Raw genomic sequence first — 17,975 nt, forward strand, 5'->3', positions numbered from 1 at the left:
GCACTGGGCCTTTAATAACTTTTTTTCCACAGTTAATAAGGCTTCATTACATGCCTTAGTTCATAGTAATTAGTACTATAGATTATGAATCTGGTGTAGAGATGTTACAGAGTAGAAAGTATAAAAACAACCAGTGCAAAATTAAACCATGCCCATAATGATAGGGGGCGGGGCGTTTCATGTACGCACAGGTGCAGGCGGGCAGGTGACCCGTTATAACGGTCCACTTCGAGGGTAAGGAGGGGAGACTACTGTCTACATTTCAACTCTGGAGAGAGAGGGGCCGCAGCACATATGTAAGGGTTTCAGGAGTGACGGGTAAAGTCAAGGGAAACAGAGCGTCGATTTCTCGACAAATGTACGGTGTACGGTGGAAGTGTACCAGCGCCAGTTCTCTGCAATGTTTGCTCGGCGGACGGGAAAACTGAAATAATTAATAAACCATTACCTTTCTATACTGTCTAAGTTCTGCTTCCCGCGTTCACTTTGGCCAGAAGTGGAGCGAATGAGAGCTCACTGAACAGGAGACGAACTTCAAAAAGACAACAGACGCCCACTCCCTTTAGACAAGTTTGCTGTTCGTTTTGCACCGGGCACGTGCGGTTCATGTTGGGCAATGGCGATGTCTGGGAGAGTCCGAGCGCTCCTGTTGTTGTTATGGATTTTTCAAGGTAAGATCATTTTGTGCCGCAACTATTCTATTTACTCTTTTGTTTTTTTGGATTATGTAAAAAAAGTGCCAAATTTTCTACTATTTCAATCATTTTTGTCGTTCCAGGCTCTATGCGTCATTTATTTACACATACAGACTGTTAGGTTACGGTCTTGTGGTATACGTTATTTTTCACATTTAGTGGTTCTGTGTAGCTTTCAGAAGATGCGGCATTGGAAAATTCCTCAGGCAATTTCACATTGTTTATAAGATGTCGAACTGCTGTGGCTATACGGCAGGCTACCACCTGTTTTATAATTATGATGTAGCCAATGAATACCTAAAGCATGTGTGAAGACCTCGCTCTCTAGTGTTCTAGCATGACGAAAAGCAGATCTTGGCTCTCAATCGGCAGTATTTGATATCAATAGATAAATGATATTGATTAGACATGTGGGATCCACTGTCTGGCCCAAAAGCATGTGCATGTTGTTACAATAGTGTTGTAATGTAGTTTGTAGAAATTGCCTCCTGAGATTTGGCCCCTAAAGTGAAAATATATCTTATTATTCCCTGTACTAGATACATCTACATGTTTTTTAGGTGGCTATTATTTTTCAAAGCACAATTGAACCAGGTGTTGGTTTCTTCAATAGTGGAGGGGAGAAAGGTGTGGTGTGCTCATAGGTTACTACATACATCCGTTCACCTGTCAGGACAGTTCAAACTATCAAATTGCATTGTTTTTCTGATTTTTAGAGATGTTGTTTTTAATCAGCTAGATTCAGACGCAGGCCGATTTTGTTTTCTTGAGCGGATGGTTAGGGGACCTGAACATAATTACAAATAATTTTTGTGCAAATTGACCGCAATAACCCCAAACAGATCATATTTGATTAAAACAATCACTTGAAATATTGTTAAAATTTGTGTACGATCACACACATCTCTGTGTGGGAATACTTTGGAAAATATTTCCTAAATAAAAATAGCTTGGTGCTGATTTGCTGGTGTTTTTACAGTTATGTAAAAAAAAATGTTTTTTATTTTGTTTCTCAAGCTTGGGGAGCCAAGTAAAATCACCCGCATGCCACCAGTTGGGGAACAAAATAAACATGTTTTATATTGTAACTTATTTTGTGTTGAGGAAACCCCCATACTAGATTGACTTCTAGCAGCACAGTGAGATGAGCATTGTGGTTGTCGCTAAGCTGTCCAGCCCACGCTGCTGAAGTCAAAGGAGGTTGTAATCCTCTGATTTGCCCTGGCGTTTTAACAAGGCAAGGACAAGGTACAGATTCACCGGCCGGCCCGGGTGGCGGTCTTGGTTGATGAGATTAAAACGCGAGTGATGACGACAGACTGGCTAAGGGACTGGTTTCACGTCAGGCTGGGATTAAAATGGCAAACATGGAGTTGGAGTGTGTTCATCATGACACTATCCGTTCAGCCTGGAGTAAACCCTGTGTTGAAGGATAGGCCACGGCCAACATGAACTCATCAACTCACAGCATTATTTTACTTCCGTCTGTCCTACTTCCATAGGATGTCAGGGGATTGACAGCAACCATTGGCTCCTCCAGTCAGAGAGGATTTATCATCTATGCCGTAGGACAGGACACCTGGGTGGAGTTTGATCAATTAGGATAACAGTATATAAGGGTGGACAACTGAACTGCATGAGCCAGAAAAGGCATTTCCCTTTTGTTAGTCTTAAATACATCCCTCAAATTTAATTCTGGACCTCGAAGCCAGTTCCACTGCTTTGTTCATTCGTTTTTCATTCTGCCCCTCTAATCATTGACTGATGTAGACCTTGGACACTAGGTGGGAGCAATTCATTATCAGGTAAAACAGAAAACTAGCAGTGCTCCAGACCTCTTAGGTAAGATTTGAGTACTCCAAATCAGTCCTTGATTAGAGGGGAGGAACAGGGGGGAGAAACAGTGGAACTGGTTTAGAGGTCCAGATATGAATTTGAGGGCTCAAGGCCAGGGATTTTAAAACCTCTCCTCGGGGAACCCCAGCCGTTCCATGTATTTTAACTATTCCACAGCTAGCACACCTGATTCAACTGGTCAACTAATCATCAAGTCCTTGATTAGGTGAGTTAGTTCAGGGCTACAACAAAATGGCGAGAGGTTTGGTGGTCGCAGAGGATATTTTTGAAAACCACTGCTCTGGACTATCAGTTATAACCGCTCAACTCGGCCCCCATAACGTTCTGCAGATGTCAGACCATGATACTGCAGTTTGCTGCTAGATAAGGAAGGTGATTACACTGTGTTGCTAGTTTATGGGTGTGTATGGGTATATCTCTGTGTGTGTGCTTAATGCGAGCACATGATGGGGCCTATTAAATGCTCACCCAGCTGAACCTGTTGCCTCCTAACATTAACTAAGCCTACTGTCAATGGAGAGCTTCCATTTACAAAACAAAATGTCATTAAAGTTTTCATTAGTTTTTGCATGTTTTTATCACCGTTGCTATGCTCAGATTAGGACAGAATGATCTGTGGAATAGTATTTCATACCCAAGCTATTTAGAGGGAAAAGTAACAAATCCTGTTTCTTTGTATTATGTTGCTACTCTCTGTTAGCCATTAGTGTCTCCTGTCGCTGTATCTGTACCTTGTGGAGGAGCAGTGTTAATCTGCTAAATTGTAATAATTTGATTTATTGCCTACCTCCTCATGCCTTTTGCACACATTGTATATAGATTCTCTTTTTTTCTACCATGTTATTGACTTGTTTATTGTTTACTCCATGTGTAACTCTGTTGTTGTCTGTTCACACTGCTATGCTTTTTCTTGGCCAAGTCGCAGTTGCAAATGAGAACTTGTTCTCAACTAGCCTACCTGGTTAAATAAAGGTGAAAAAAAAGAAAGTGATCTATGAGCTTCTTTTTTCCTCACTGGGGAGGAAAAGCAGTAAAATTAGGCTATTGGATTGAGGAAGCCCCTTGTCAATAAACACACTGACAGGGTTGACAGCTAGTGCAAATGTCACATTTTAACTTAAACTGGCCAATTAGGCCTGACAGAAGAGATATGATAACATTGCTATGTGACAGTTTTCTTTGTTTGAGACAGCTGATTCGACAAACATTATCTCTATGTAAATACACTGTTAATGATATGTTAGAGAACGACCTCAATGAACGAGTCAGAACTTGAAGAATTATATTTGTCTTGGTAAAATGTATTTTATAACATAAGGAAGTGAAATTTCATCACCAATGTGCATTTTCACCCACTCTTGGCAGACCCAACTCTTTCTGTCAACCATAATATGAGATACACTGAAATATGTGAATTTATGTTGGGTCCATGTGAGCAATTAATCACCAAGTAGTGCTTTATGGTACTCTTTGGTATTAAAGTTGATCGAACAGTAGTACTGTCCCCACCCCCAGGGGTTTTTACTTGTGTTCACTATTGGCTAAATGTGAAGTTAGCAAAATCACATGTGTTCCATAGTAACAGTGGGCACGGAGGGAGCCAGTGCCTCGGAGTCGGCTCCTCTCTCAGCAGAGATCATTAGCAAGGCTAGTGCCAAGCTAGCTGGGGCAATTTATTATTGTTATTATATATATACCCCCCACAATGCAGCCAGGACATGTAGCACCTACAGTCAATATTTCACCTCATTAACTCCTACTGACAGTGAATGGGTGAACATGTTACACTGAGTTTTAATATTTGAATATGTATTGTAATATAGACTCCTGTGTTTCTTCCCATTCTGTTTGAGCTCCCTTCAGAATAGCATACAGTAACCTTTTATACACTGTCAATCTGCTGATGGGTCTGACTTGAATTAGCAGCAAGACAAAAGTAGCATACAATGGTTATTTAATGGGTTGAAAATAGGCCTGTCTTTGTGGCACGATAATACTCAGTCAAACATACAGTACAGTGATTTATGATTGTATTTTACTACGGTACAGTGTGACTCTGGAGAAGGAAACAGAGCGGTTGTGATGATGAAGCCGAGTGTGGCAGTGAAGCGAGCTGAGGCACACAGACTGCAGTAAAGGTGGCGGTGTGGGTGCTGTCACAGCTGCAGCTTGACAGGAGCACTTCACCACCAACACATCTAGATCCTGTCCTTATGTGACTAATGATGCAGGGGTGGGAAGGTGGAGGAGGGCAGGCAGGTGAGAGGGCAGGCATCAGGCAGGGGAGTGGGGGTGGGAGGAACGGAAGGCTTAGTGAGAGGAGTTGGAACACAGGCCAGTGAGGCCACGCCACTCACCCCACTGCCAATTACTGACTGAGACAGTGGAGGCTCCTCAGGGGAGGACCTTCCTCCTCAGTAAATTTCATAAAATTTGGAAAACATTTAGTTATCCTTTTTAGATAAAACTATATATTCACATGTCGTCAAATGATTTATTAAAACACGCTGTTTTGTAATGAAGGTCCACACTATCCTCAACAGCACTCTGTAGGGTGGCAATTTGGTGTAGCCGGAGGACAGCTAGTTTCCGTCCTCTGGGTACATTGACTTAAATACAAAACCTATGAGGCGCATGGTTCTCACCCCCTTCCATAGACTTACACAGTAATTATGACAACTTCCGGAGGACGTCCTCAAACATATATCAGAGCTCTTGCAGCATTGACTGGCATGTTGTCCACCCAATCAAAGGATCAGATAATTAGTCTATCACTGAAACCATAAGCTTCAGCTAACACTGCAGTGCAAAAAATGTGGTGAGTAGTTGACTCAAAGAGAAAGACAATAGTTTAACATTTTTGAACAAATTAATTTATTAAAAAATGAAGGAGAAGCAAGAGTGGTGGAGAGATTTAATAATTCTAGCCTATTTAGCCCTGGCTCAAACAGAGGGATGCCATGTCAGCTAGTTGGCTATATCCAACAGAACACTGGTACTCTTCCAAGTCAAGGTAAGCTTTTGGTTTTACAAATGTATTGCCATCGGGGCCCGCTGGTGTAACTGCCTGCTAAACTGCGTACTGACTATACACTGTAACATTACTGCATAATTGTAGCGGCTTTACTAACGCGTTAGTTCTATTAGCTATGTTGACTATGACAATACTTTAACTAAAATGGTGACAACAGTGTGTAGTGGTTATGATATGGTTTGGGAAAGGTTTTTACCTGGTCACATACAGCTGAGATTGTTTGTTTGTGAACTTCAAATGCACAAAGGGTAAAGGTGAGAGGAGGAGAGTGCATAGATGCGAGAAGGGATACAATGTGGCTGCTATGAAAGTGAACTGTGTTTGTGTTCAGGGGTGTATTCATTCTGCCGATTCTGTTAAAATATTTCTTAAGCAGAAGCAAAGGGGATAAACATACCTGAATTTGTCCAATAGAAACTCTTGTTTACAAATGTTGGACTAATGATTACACCCTAGATCAGCTAGATGCAGGCAAGGGTGTGCAAGGCGGTATTGAATGTGTCACTGTCTGTAACATCAAATCTTTATCTCGACCTGTGTGCATCTACTTCGTAAACTTTAATTCATAGGCTAGGTTGTAGCAACCTCATAGTGGGTATAGGGAAAATTGGAAAATAATTTACAGTAGTAGCCTTAACCTATCGATGTTACTTCGAACTGTGTGAATAAAATATGAATGACAGTCATCCAATAATCTGTAATAGATATAAGGCCGTGCTCCTAAAATGTTTCAGTTCACTTATTCACCTTTTTAGTATTGACTTCGTTTGGCTCACTTTCATACAATGCATGTCAGTTGGAGTACTTGATGTCCAGGGGTTAACGGTATCACGGTGTCAATCATAAATGGCAGATCTCTGAGCAAGCGATGTGCCATTTGCTCCCTGGCTTCGGGTGGTGTTTTAGGCCAGGTGCATCCTGGGAAAATAACATGCACTAATGGGGTAGAATCTCCTTTCGCTCAAACAGACAAACTGACAGCAGTGTGTGGGATTCAGAGATCGAAACAATCAATGGAAGATCACAAACCAACACATTTTTATGAATCATCCCTGTTAGTGTATACTACCATACATGTCATGAACAAATCCACATTCTGCACATAGTGTTGCATTTTCTTTTACAGTTCATCACAATCAGGTTGAGCCTAGTGGGAGGCTGTGGTGGTCTAGTCGCAGCTGTAGAACTGTTATTCCCCCTCGTGTACCAACACAAACAGCCCTTTGTTAAAACCGAAACCTCTAAAAGCATCTTTCATTGACATTTTAAAATGGCTTGCCATTGATTTCCGAGGCAGGGTATAAAGGCGTGGAAAGTGGTGGTCTGTCCGGAAAGCCTACCTTTATTCTGTCGGCTTTGTTGTGCAAGTAGGAGACGGGTTACCGGGTCGAAGTGAAGAGTTTTGTAGTGAGCGAGTGGAAGATTAGTTGTTTGTGTGTAATTGTAGAGCGATGTGATCCGGGGGTGTAATGGCAGAGGATGGGTCTGTGTTAGAGAGCTGTTGGAGATTGGTTTGCTCTGTAATGATGGATGATAGGCTTGCAGAGTAAAGCTAGATGGGTTTGTCAGGGGAAAAGGGCAGAAGATGGCTGTGTTGGAACGGAGGAGGGAGATTGATGGTTTTGGCTGTGGGGAGATGAGAGATTAGTATTCATTGAGTGAGAGCGAGGCATGCTTTATCCTCTCTGCTGGCTGCAGGCCTTGGGACAGGTGGATGGGGTAAATCAGGAGGGGTGTGACCTGGTCTTAGAAGGTGCTGTCAGGCTTTAGCCTCACAAAACCTGGCTTGTAAGGTCTAAGGACCTTCCAAGGAGGCTACTGCAAGGGATTGATCAGCACAGGGTATGGCTGTTGTCCAATGCCGATTACAGCCAGCTAAGTATGCTTCTCTCTCATGAGTGAGACTTTGTGGCAAACAGTTATTCTGGGGTCAAAATTGACTACAACATGTAAATAGGATAATTTTGGTCATAAAGTCTGTCTGAGTTTGGAACATCCGTGTGTCACAATGGGTAACTGAAGGTTGGGTTTTGATTTAACGATGTCCATTTGCCAACTAACATGGAGTGAACAGCTACAATGATTGTTCTCTGTCCAATAGCATAGACAGTGAGACAGACCTGCCCAGCAGCTCTAAATTTGTTTACGTACGACAACACGTCTTACTTGAGAAATACTGCACCAAACACCTTCAACTCAGATGTGAAATTGTGCAACTAAAACATCCTCTGCAAAAACATCAACTCAAGAAATCTGTAACTCATTTTATCTTAGATTCAATCTGGGGATTTTGAGAAAGGGAAATGGGCTTCTATAGTGCCTTGTGGGGGGAAAAACATAATTAACCAAACGCACAATCGGTCAGGAAATACAGCTCCGACTGAAATCTTGTTTTTCTAATGATCAACAGAAAAACGCATGCCAATCGGTGTGTTCAGTTTTAAAGGGGATACAGCTTTCTTCCACAATATGCTTTTCATTAGTTGTCTGCAGTTTCAATTGACCTCTTAATAAAGACCCTTCTTAGTTGGACTGACTCCCTCCCTAACAATGTTCTCTAAGTCAATAAGGAATTACAGAATATAAACATGTTAGATCTCAGATCAGGGAATTGGATACAACTTGCTCTTCAATTATCCTGTCTCCAGCGGTACGTAATCATGGAAATCAGACCAATAGATTTATAAGTGCCATTCCAGGCAACCTGCTTTGGTAATTACTGTTGGCTATTGGAATTGCCAGGTTTTAAGTCCCCCTGAGTCAAGACATTTGACATTACTAAGAGCCTTGGAAGTCCTGGTAGATTATATTACCTTTATGGATGTGCAACACAACCTTATTGGCTGAATGGAGAATGTCTAATCAAACCAAATACATTTATTTGCGCTGTCATTGGCGCCTAGTAACTTTTCATCAGAGTGATAAATATGATAACAGGAGAAATTAGGTTACATATCGGGGGAAAATAAACAGTGATTTTTATTAGATGTTCTTGGGAGTGGAACTTTTGAGCTTTTCTCATTTCTATTTCAAGCCATGAGGTCGCCTGGTTGGCTCTCTAAATTGATGCGAGCAGGGCTGCTTCTCAGAAACCTGCTTCGACCTGATAAGCCCAGTAACCATTGGCATTTTCAGAGGGCTTGCTCAGGCTCCCTTAAAGTATTTTCCGGTTCAGGTGCTAAGATGTCCTAGTATGCACTCCATTCACGTGGTATGGCATCTACCATACCTCAGGGCCATCAAATATGGAACTCATTTTGAAAATATAGGGACATATTTGTTCGTTTGATAGTTTCAAATCTGAAACTGACGCCATTTGTCTGTTCAGTTGTCTCAAATCATTCTGTTATTTAACAGGCTGCAATTATTCTAAATGGCTTTACTTCTAAAATAATTATCTCAGTGGGTATTCTGCTCTCTGATATTTCTAATGGATCACTACTATTAGTCCATGTTTTCAATACAGAATGAGGCATCATGTACTCAGAGTAGCAGACGTCTCTTTTGTCAGACATGGATAACCAAATGTACATTTTTGGGTTTGATGATTCAGATGCATACAGAGAGTCTGTTATGTGTAAAATAGACAATTTAAGGGTTGTGGGGAATTGATTTACTGGTTCTGAATGTCTGTGGCCAGTCAGGCCTGACACAGATCTTTAGGTTCTGTATCATAGTCAGTGGCATTTTCAGACAGGCAGGTTCAGGCCACATACTGTAAAACCAGTGCCACGTTCAGTTGCCAAACATTGCAGATAGAAATGCCGTGAACAAAGCCGACATGATTCCTTGTTCTGCATGTTGGAAAGATGTTTGTTCTACATAACATATTTCCATCTGAACGTTCCAAAACAGTGTGTCCTGCTGAACATGCCCCAGGTCTAGAGGCTCGTGATCTGCATAAACAGAGTCTACCTCTGTGACTGGTGTTTGAAGCCCCCCTCTATTCTTTCAAGGGTGCAGTCACACAAACAATTGCACTCACCGAGCATGTCAGTATTTATTGGCGTTTTCATCCACCATATAAATGGAGCAATTGTCTGAAAGCAGATACGGATTGTGGCTAGGCATTCATAGAATTTCTCATACTGTAGTGGAGATCACAACCATATTCATCAGCCATGTGCACTGCTATACTAGGATGTCTGGACCTATTGGGAATGACTGAATTGGTCTCAAGCCACAGACAGCTGGTCAGAATTCTCTGCAGCACTTTACCAGCAATATATTCTTAAAAATGTATATAAGGTTGTCACTTTCTGTCTCATAACTTCGAGAAGTCACATTGGAATTTTACAAGGTTAATTAAATTCTTTGTTCAAATTCCACACTTGGAGTACCTATCCACAGCAGAAAGTCTTCAAGGAACTTCCATCTCAAACCTTCCATATCCGAGGCAGCCCGCAATCCTAGATAACCATTCCCTTGCTGCAATCCACTGAAGCTATTCCAGTGTCTTTTTGGTCTTGTCTCCTTCGCTTCTTCTGTTCTGTGTACACCTTCCTACACATACACCAAACCTCTCAAATCAAATTTATTTGTCACATACACATGGTTAGCAGGTGTTAATGCAAGTGTAGCGAAATGCTTGTGCTTCTAGTTCCAACCATGCAGTAATATAACCTAACAATTTCACAACTACCTTATACACACAAGTGTAAAGGAATGAATATGTACATAAAAATATATAAATGAGTGATGGCCGAACGGCATAGGCAAGATGCAGTAGATGGTATAGAGTACAGTATATACATATGAGATGAGTAATGTAGGGTATGAAAACATTATATAAAGTGGCATTGTTTAAAGTGGTTAGTGATACATTACATCAAGATGCAGTAGATGGTATAGCGTACAGTATATACATATGAGATGAGTAATGTAGGGTAAGTAAACATTATATAATATGAAGTGGCTAGTGATAAATTGATTACATCAATTTTTCCATTATTAAAGTGGCTGGAGTTGAGTCAGTATGTTGGCAGCAGCCACTCAATGTTAGTGATGGCTGTTTAACAGTCTGATGGCCTTGAGATAGAAGCTGTTTTACAGTCTCTCGGTCCCTGCTTTGATGCACCTGTACTGACCTCGCCTTCTGGATGATAGCGGGGTGAACAGAAAGTGGCTCGGGTGGTTGTTGTCCTTGATGATCTTTATGGCCTTCCTGTGACATCGGGTGGTGTAGGTTTCCTGTAGGGCAGGTAGTTTGCACCCGGTGATGCGTTGTGCAGACCTCACTACCCTCTGTAGAGCCTTCCGGTTATGGGCGGAGCAGTTGCCGTACCAGGCGGTGATACAGCCCGACAGGATGCTCTCGCTTGTGCATCTATAAAAGTTTGAGTGTTTTTGGTGACAAGTTGAATTTCTTCAGCCTCCTGAGGTTGAAGAGGCGCTGCTGCGCCTTCTTCACCACGCTGTCTGTGTGGGTGGACCATTTCAGTTAATCTGTGATGTGTATGCCGAGGAATTTAAAACTCTCCACCATCTCCACCACTGTCCTGTCAATGTAGATAGGGGGCTGCTCCCTCTGCTGTTTCCTGAAGTCCACGATCATCTCCTTTGTTTTGTTGACATTGTGAGGTTATTTTCCTGACACCACACTCCGAGGGCCCTCCTCCCTGTAGGCTGTCTCGTCGTTGTTGGTAATCAAGCCTACCACTGTAGTGTCGTCTGCAAACTTGATGATTGAGTTGGAGTCGTGCATGGCCACGCAGTCGTGGGTGAACAGGGAGTACAGGAGAGGGCTGAGAACGCACCCTTGTGGGGACCTAGTGTTGAGGATCAGCGGGGTGGAGATGTTGGATTGGATTGCGTCCTACCTGACAGGTCGCTCCTACCAGGTGGCGTGGCGAGAATCTGTCTCCTCACCACGTGCTCTCACCACTGGTGTCCCCCAGGGCTCTGTTCTAGGCCCTCTCCTATTCTCGCTATACACCAAGTCACTTGGCTCTGTCATAACCTCACATGGTCTCTCCTATCATTGCTATGCAGACGACACACAATTAATCTTCTCCTTTCCCCCCTCTGATGACCAGGTGGCGAATCGCATCTCTGCATGTCTGGCAGACATATCAGTGTGGATGACGGATCACCACCTCAAGCTGAACCTCGGCAAGACGGAGCTGCTCTTCCTCCCGGGGAAGGACTGCCCGTTCCATGATCTCGCCATCACGGTTGACAACTCCATTGTGTCCTCCTCCCATAGCGCTAAGAACCTTGGCGTGATCCTGGACAACTCCCTGTCGTTCTCAACTAACATCAAGGCGGTGGCCCGTTCCTGTAGGTTCATGCTCTACAACATCCGCAGAGTACGACCCTGCCTCACACAGGAAGCGGCGCAGGTCCTAATCCAGGCACTTGTCATCTCCCGTCTGGATTACTGCAATTCGCTGTTGGCTGGGCTCCCTGCCTGTGCCATTAAACCCCTACAACTCATCCAGAACGCCGCAGCCCGTCTGGTGTTCAACCTTCCCAAGTTCTCTCACGTCAACCCGCTCCTCCGCTCTCTCCACTGGCTTCCAGTTGAAGCTTGCATCCGCTACAAGACCATGGTGCTTGCCTACGGAGCTGTGAGGGGAACGGCACCTCAGTACCTCCAGGCTCTGATCAGGCCCTACACCCAAACAAGGGCACTGCGTTCATCCACCTCTGGCCTGCTCGCCTCCCTACCACTGAGGAAGTACAGTTCCCGCTCAGCCCAGTCAAAACTGTTCGCTGCTCTGGCCCCCCAATGGTGGAACAAACTCCCTCACGACGCCAGGACAGCGGAGTCAATCACCACCTTCCGGAGACACCTGAAACCCCACCTCTTTAAGGAATACCTAGGATAGGATAAAGTAATCCTTCTGACCCCCCCCCCCTTAAAAGATTTAGATGCACTGTTGTAAAGTGGCTGTTCCACTGGATGTCATAAGGTGAATGCACCAATTTGTAAGTCGCTCTGGATAAGAGCGTCTGCTAAATGACTTAAATGTAATGTAAAATGTAATGTTACCTACCCTCACCACCTGGGGGTGGCCCGTCAGGAAGTCCAGGACCCAGTTGCACAGGGCGGGGTCGAGACAGAGGGTCTCAAACTTAATGACGAGTTTGGAGGGTACTATGGTGTTAAATGCTGAGCTGTAGTCGATGAACAACATTCTTACATAAGTATTCCTCTTGTCCAGATGGGTTAGGGCAGTGTGCAGTGTGATGGCGATTGCGTTGTCTGTGGACCTATTGGAGTGGGTCTAGGGTGTCAGGTAGGGTGGAGGTGATATGGTCCTTGACTAGTCTCTCAAAGCACTTCATGATGACGGAAGTGAGTGCTACAGGGCGGTAGTCATTTAGCTCAGTTACCTTAGCTTTCTTGGGAACAGGAACACTGGTGGCCCTCTTGAAGCATGTGGGGACAGCAGACTGGGATACGGCTTGATTGAATATGTCTGTAAACACACCAGCCAGCTGGTTCTGCGCATACTCTGAGGATGCGGCCGGGGATGCCGTCTGGGCCTGCAGCCTTGCGAGGATTAACACGTTTAAATGTTTTACTCACGTTGGCTACAGTGAAGGAGAGCCTGCAGGTTTTGATAGCGGAATGTGTCAGTGGCACTGTATTGTCCTCAAAGCGAGCAAAGAAGTTGTTTAGTCTGTCTGGGAGCAAGGCATCGTGATCTGCGACGGGGCTGGTTTTCTTTTGTAGTCCGTGATTGACTGTAGACCCTGCCACATACCTCGTGTCTGAGCCGTTGAATTGCGACTCCACTTTGTCTCTGTACTTACGCTCAGTCCCTGGATGGGAGACCAGATGCTGCTCGAAGTGGTGTTGGAGGGCCAGTAGGAGGCACTCTTTCCTCTGGTCTAAAAAAATATCCCAATGCCCCAGGGCAGTGATTGGGGACACTGCCCTATGTAGGGTGCTGTCTTTCGGATGGGACGTTAAACGGGTGTCCTGACTCTCTGAGGTCATTAAAGATCCCATGGCACTTATCGTAAGAGTAGGGGTGTTAACCCTGGTGTCCTGGCTAAATTCCCAATCTGGCCCTCAAACCATCATGGTCACCTAATAATCCCCAGTTTACAATTGGCTCATTCATCCCCCTCCTCTCCCCTGTAACTATTCCCCAGGTCGTTGCTGCAAATGAGAACGTGTTCTCAGTCAACTTACCTGGTAAAATAACGGTAAAAAAAATAAAATAAATAAATAAATTAGCTAGTTCGATTGCCTTGCGGAGGGAATAGCTACACTGTTTGTATTCGGTCATGTTTCCGGTCACCTTGCCCTGATTTAAAAGCAGTGGTTCGCGTGTTCAGTTTTGTGAGAATGCTGCCATCAATCCAAGGTTTCTGGTTGGGGAATGTTTTAATAGACACTGTGGGTACAACATCACCAATGCACTTGTTAATAAACTTGCACACCGAATCAGCGTATTCGGCAATGTTGTTCGGCGCAATGCGGAACATATCCCAGTCCACGTGATCGAACCAATCTTGAAGCGTGGAATCCGATTGGTCGGACCAGCGTTGAACAGACCTGAGCGCGGGTGCTTCCTGTTTTAGTTTCTGTCGATAGGCTGGGAGCAACAAAATGGAGTCGTGGTCAGCTTTTCCGAAGGGAGGGCGGGGGAGGGCCTTATTTGCATCGCAGAAGTTAGAATAACAGTGGTCTAGGGTTTTGCCAGCCCTGGTAGCACAGTCGATATGCTGATAGAATTTGGGGAGCCTTGTTTTCAGATTAGCCTTGTTAAAATCCCCGGCTACAATAAATGCAGCCTCAGGATATGTGGTTTTCAGTTTACATAGAGTCCAATTAAGTTTTTTCATGGCCGTCGATGTGTCTGCTTGGGGGGGAATATACACGACTGTGATTAGGATCGAAGAGAATTCTTTTGGTAGTTCAAACAGGTGCCATTAATACAGGTAACGAGTGGAGGACAGAGGAGCCTCTTAAATAAGAAGTTACAGGTCTGTGAGAGCCAGAAATCTTGCTTTGTAGGTGACCAAATACTTATTTTCCACCATAATTTGCAAATAAATTCATTAAAAATCCTACAATGTGATTTTCTGTATTTTTTTTCTCATTTTGTCTGTCATAGTTGAAGTGTACCTATGATGAAAATTACAGGCCTCTCTCATCGTTTTAAGTGGGAGAACTTGCACAATTGGTGGCTGACTAAATACTTTTTTGCCCCCCTGTACCTCTACATGCTTTGTAAGTAGGAAAACCTGCAAAATCGGCAGTGTATCAAGTTCTCCCCACTGTGTGTGTATATATATATTGCTCAAAAAAATAAAGGGAACACTTAAACAACACAATGTAACTCCAAGTCAATCACACTTCTGTGAAATCAAACTGTCCACTTAGGAAGCAACACTGATTGACAATAAATTTCACATGCTGTTGTGCAAATGGAATAGACAAAAGGTGGAAATTATAGGCAATTAGCAAGACACCCCCAAAAAAGGAGTGATTCTGCAGGTGGTGACCACAGACCACTTCTCAGTTCCTATGCTTCCTGGCTGATGTTTTGGTCACTTTTGAATGCTGGCAGTGCTTTCACTCTAGTGGTAGCATGAGACGGAGTCTACAACCCACACAAGTGGCTCAGGTAGTGCAGTTCATCCAGGATGGCACATCAATGCGAACTGTGGCAAAAAGGTTTGCTGTGTCTGTCAGCGTAGTGTCCAGAGCATGCAGGCGCTACCAGGAGACAGGCCAGTACATCAGGAGACGTGGAGGAGGCCGTAGGAGGGCAACAACCCAGCAGCAGGACCGCTACCTCCGCCTTTGTGCAAGGAGGTGCACTGCCAGATCCCTGCAAAATGACCTGCTGGAGGTCATTTGTGGTGGTAAATAAACAGCCACGAAAAGTATAGATGAAACTGTAGACCAAACGATTTGCCAAGAGTTATTATAAAATACTCTACTTCAGGTGAGCAAATTCTAGAGAATTCCTTAGATTTCGTGCACCAGCTGTTTGCAAATATGCACAGACACCCCACCCCTTCATCTTACCGGACGGAATGTGCTGTTCTATCTAGCCGGTGCAGCTTATATCCTGCTAGCTGAATATCCATGTCATCATTCAGCCACGTTTCCGTGAAACATAAACTGTTACAGTTTTTGATGTCCCGTTGGTAGGATATTCGTGATCGTACCTCGTCTAATTTATTGTCCAATGATTGTACGTTGGTGAGTAATATTGACGGTAACTGCAGCTTTCCCACTCGCCTTTTGCGTATCCTTACGAGGCACCCCACTCTGTGTCCTCTGTACCTGCGTCTTTCTCTTGCTATTAACGGGGATGTTAACAGTATGTCCTGCTTGTTGAATATTTTTTTTTGTGTCTAATCCGAGGTGAGTGATCGCTGTCCTGATACGGTGGCAGAAACATTATGTACAAAATAAGTTACAAATAAGGCAAAAAAAAACACATACTAGCACAATTGGTTCGGCGCCCGTAAAACTGCTGCCATTTCTTCCGGCGCCATTTTAAAGTGTGGCGCCATATTAAAACAACCTCATTGATGGGGCTCTAGGGGAGCAGGTCGAGAGCTTCGAGTTCCTCTGCGTTAACACGGTCCACACACACAGTTGTAAAGAGGGCACGTCAGCACCTCTTCCCCCTCAGGAGGCTGAAAATATTTGGCATGGGCCCTCAGAGAGATTAGGGCCTGCCCACTTTATCTCCATATTAGATCTGAGCATGGGGTACTGGTAGGTACCCCTGACAGAAGCTGCCAAAGAAAAGTCGGCTATCGCGTCCTTCTGTTCGGGGGGGCACAGAGCTCCATGAGTATCCAGCAGCCTAACTGGCTGACAATCATTCATAGTTCAGAATGGACCACCCATCTATCATGGCTGGATGCAGTCTTGAGGGCCCTTACGAGAGGCCAGCTTCATGGCCAACCCCAGAAAATACAGGCTTGGCCTAAATGAGGGTGAAAATCTGGGCTACACGATTGGCCGGGGGAGCGTCTAACCTCTGCAGCGAAAGGTGGAGGCTATTTCAACCTGGCCGAAGCCCACCTCAAAGAAGCAGCTAAACTTTTCTTTGGTTGGTGGAGTATTATCAACGGTTTATTCCCCAGTTTGTCACAACTGCTGCCCCTCTCCATGACATGACCAGACAATCAATCAATCAAGTTTATTTTATATAGCCCTTCGTACATCAGTTGATATCTCGAAGTGCTGTACAGAGACCCAGCCTAAAACCCCAAACAGCTAGAATGCAGGTGTAGAAGCACGGTGGCTAGGAAAAACTCCCTAGAAAGGCCAAAACCTAGGAAGAAACCTAGAGAGGAACCAGGCTATGAGGGGTGGCCAGTCCTCTTCTGGCTGTGCCGGGTGGCGATTATAACAGAACTATGCCAAGATGTTCATAAGTGACAAGCATGGTCAAATAATAATCATGAATAATATTCAGTTGGCTTTTCATAGCCGATCATTAAGAGTTGAAAAACAACAGGTCTGGGACAGGTGGCGGTTCCATAACCGCAGGCAGAACAGCTGAAACCGGAACAGCAGCAAGGCCAGGCGGACTGGGGACAGCAAGGAGCCACCACGCCCGGCAGTCCCGACGTATGGTCCCAGGGCTCAGGTCCTCCGAGAGAAAGAAAGAGAGAAGGAGAAAATTGGAGAGCCAAGATTTTCAAAATGTTCATAAATGACAAGCATGGTCAAATAATAATCAGGAATAAATCTGTTGGCTTTTCATAGCCGATCATTAAGAGTTGAAAACAGCAGGTCTGGGACAGGTAGGGGTTCCGTAACCGCAGGCAGAACCGTTGAAACCGGAATAGCAGCAAGGCCAGGCGGACTGGGGGCAGCAGGGAGTTGTCATGCCCGGTAGTCCTGATGTATGGTCCTAGGGCTCAGGTTCTCAGAGAGAGAAAGAAAGAGAGAACGAGAGAATTAGAGAAAGCATACTTAAATTCACACAGGACACTGGATAAGACAGGAGAAGTACTCCAGGTATAACCAACTGACCCTAGCCCCCCGACACAAACTACTGCAGCATAAATACTGGAGGCTGAGACAGGAGCGGTCAGGAGACACTGTGGCCCCGCCCAACGCCTGCCCCACCACGTCACTCGGACCAGGCTTTCTCGACCCTGCAGCAGTCTGTGTGGAACTGGTACTCGTCACTCCCAACTTTCAGGAGCCCTTTGTGGTCTGTACCAATGCCTCAGAGGTGTGCCTTGGCGCCGTGCTGTCTCAGATTCGAGGTGGCAAGGAGCATCCCGTGACATACATCAGCCGTAAGTTACTCAAACATGAGAAACTATTCGACCCGAGAACAATTGTCTGTCTATAAAATGGGCCTTAATGGAGCTCAAGTACTATGTACGGGGGAGGAAATTTACCTTCATGTAGATCATGCCCACCTCAAATGGATGGCCATGCCCAA

At 44.5% G+C, this 17,975-nt stretch overlaps 1 protein-coding gene across 1 annotated transcript in view; it reads left to right on the top strand.

The window, feature by feature from the left end:
• Positions 1-268: 268 nt before the first annotated feature.
• LOC129831947 (endothelial cell-selective adhesion molecule-like) overlaps positions 269-17,975 on the top strand; it is an 85,370-nt gene continuing 67,663 nt past the window's right edge. The window contains exon 1 of the mRNA XM_055895590.1: positions 269-671. Coding sequence (XP_055751565.1) covers positions 617-671 — 55 coding nt within the window. The 5' untranslated portion in view covers positions 269-616. The remainder of the gene's footprint in view (positions 672-17,975) is intronic.

Source organism: Salvelinus fontinalis, chromosome 33 (assembly GCF_029448725.1).
Source record: "Salvelinus fontinalis isolate EN_2023a chromosome 33, ASM2944872v1, whole genome shotgun sequence".
NCBI lineage: Eukaryota > Metazoa > Chordata > Actinopteri > Salmoniformes > Salmonidae > Salvelinus > Salvelinus fontinalis.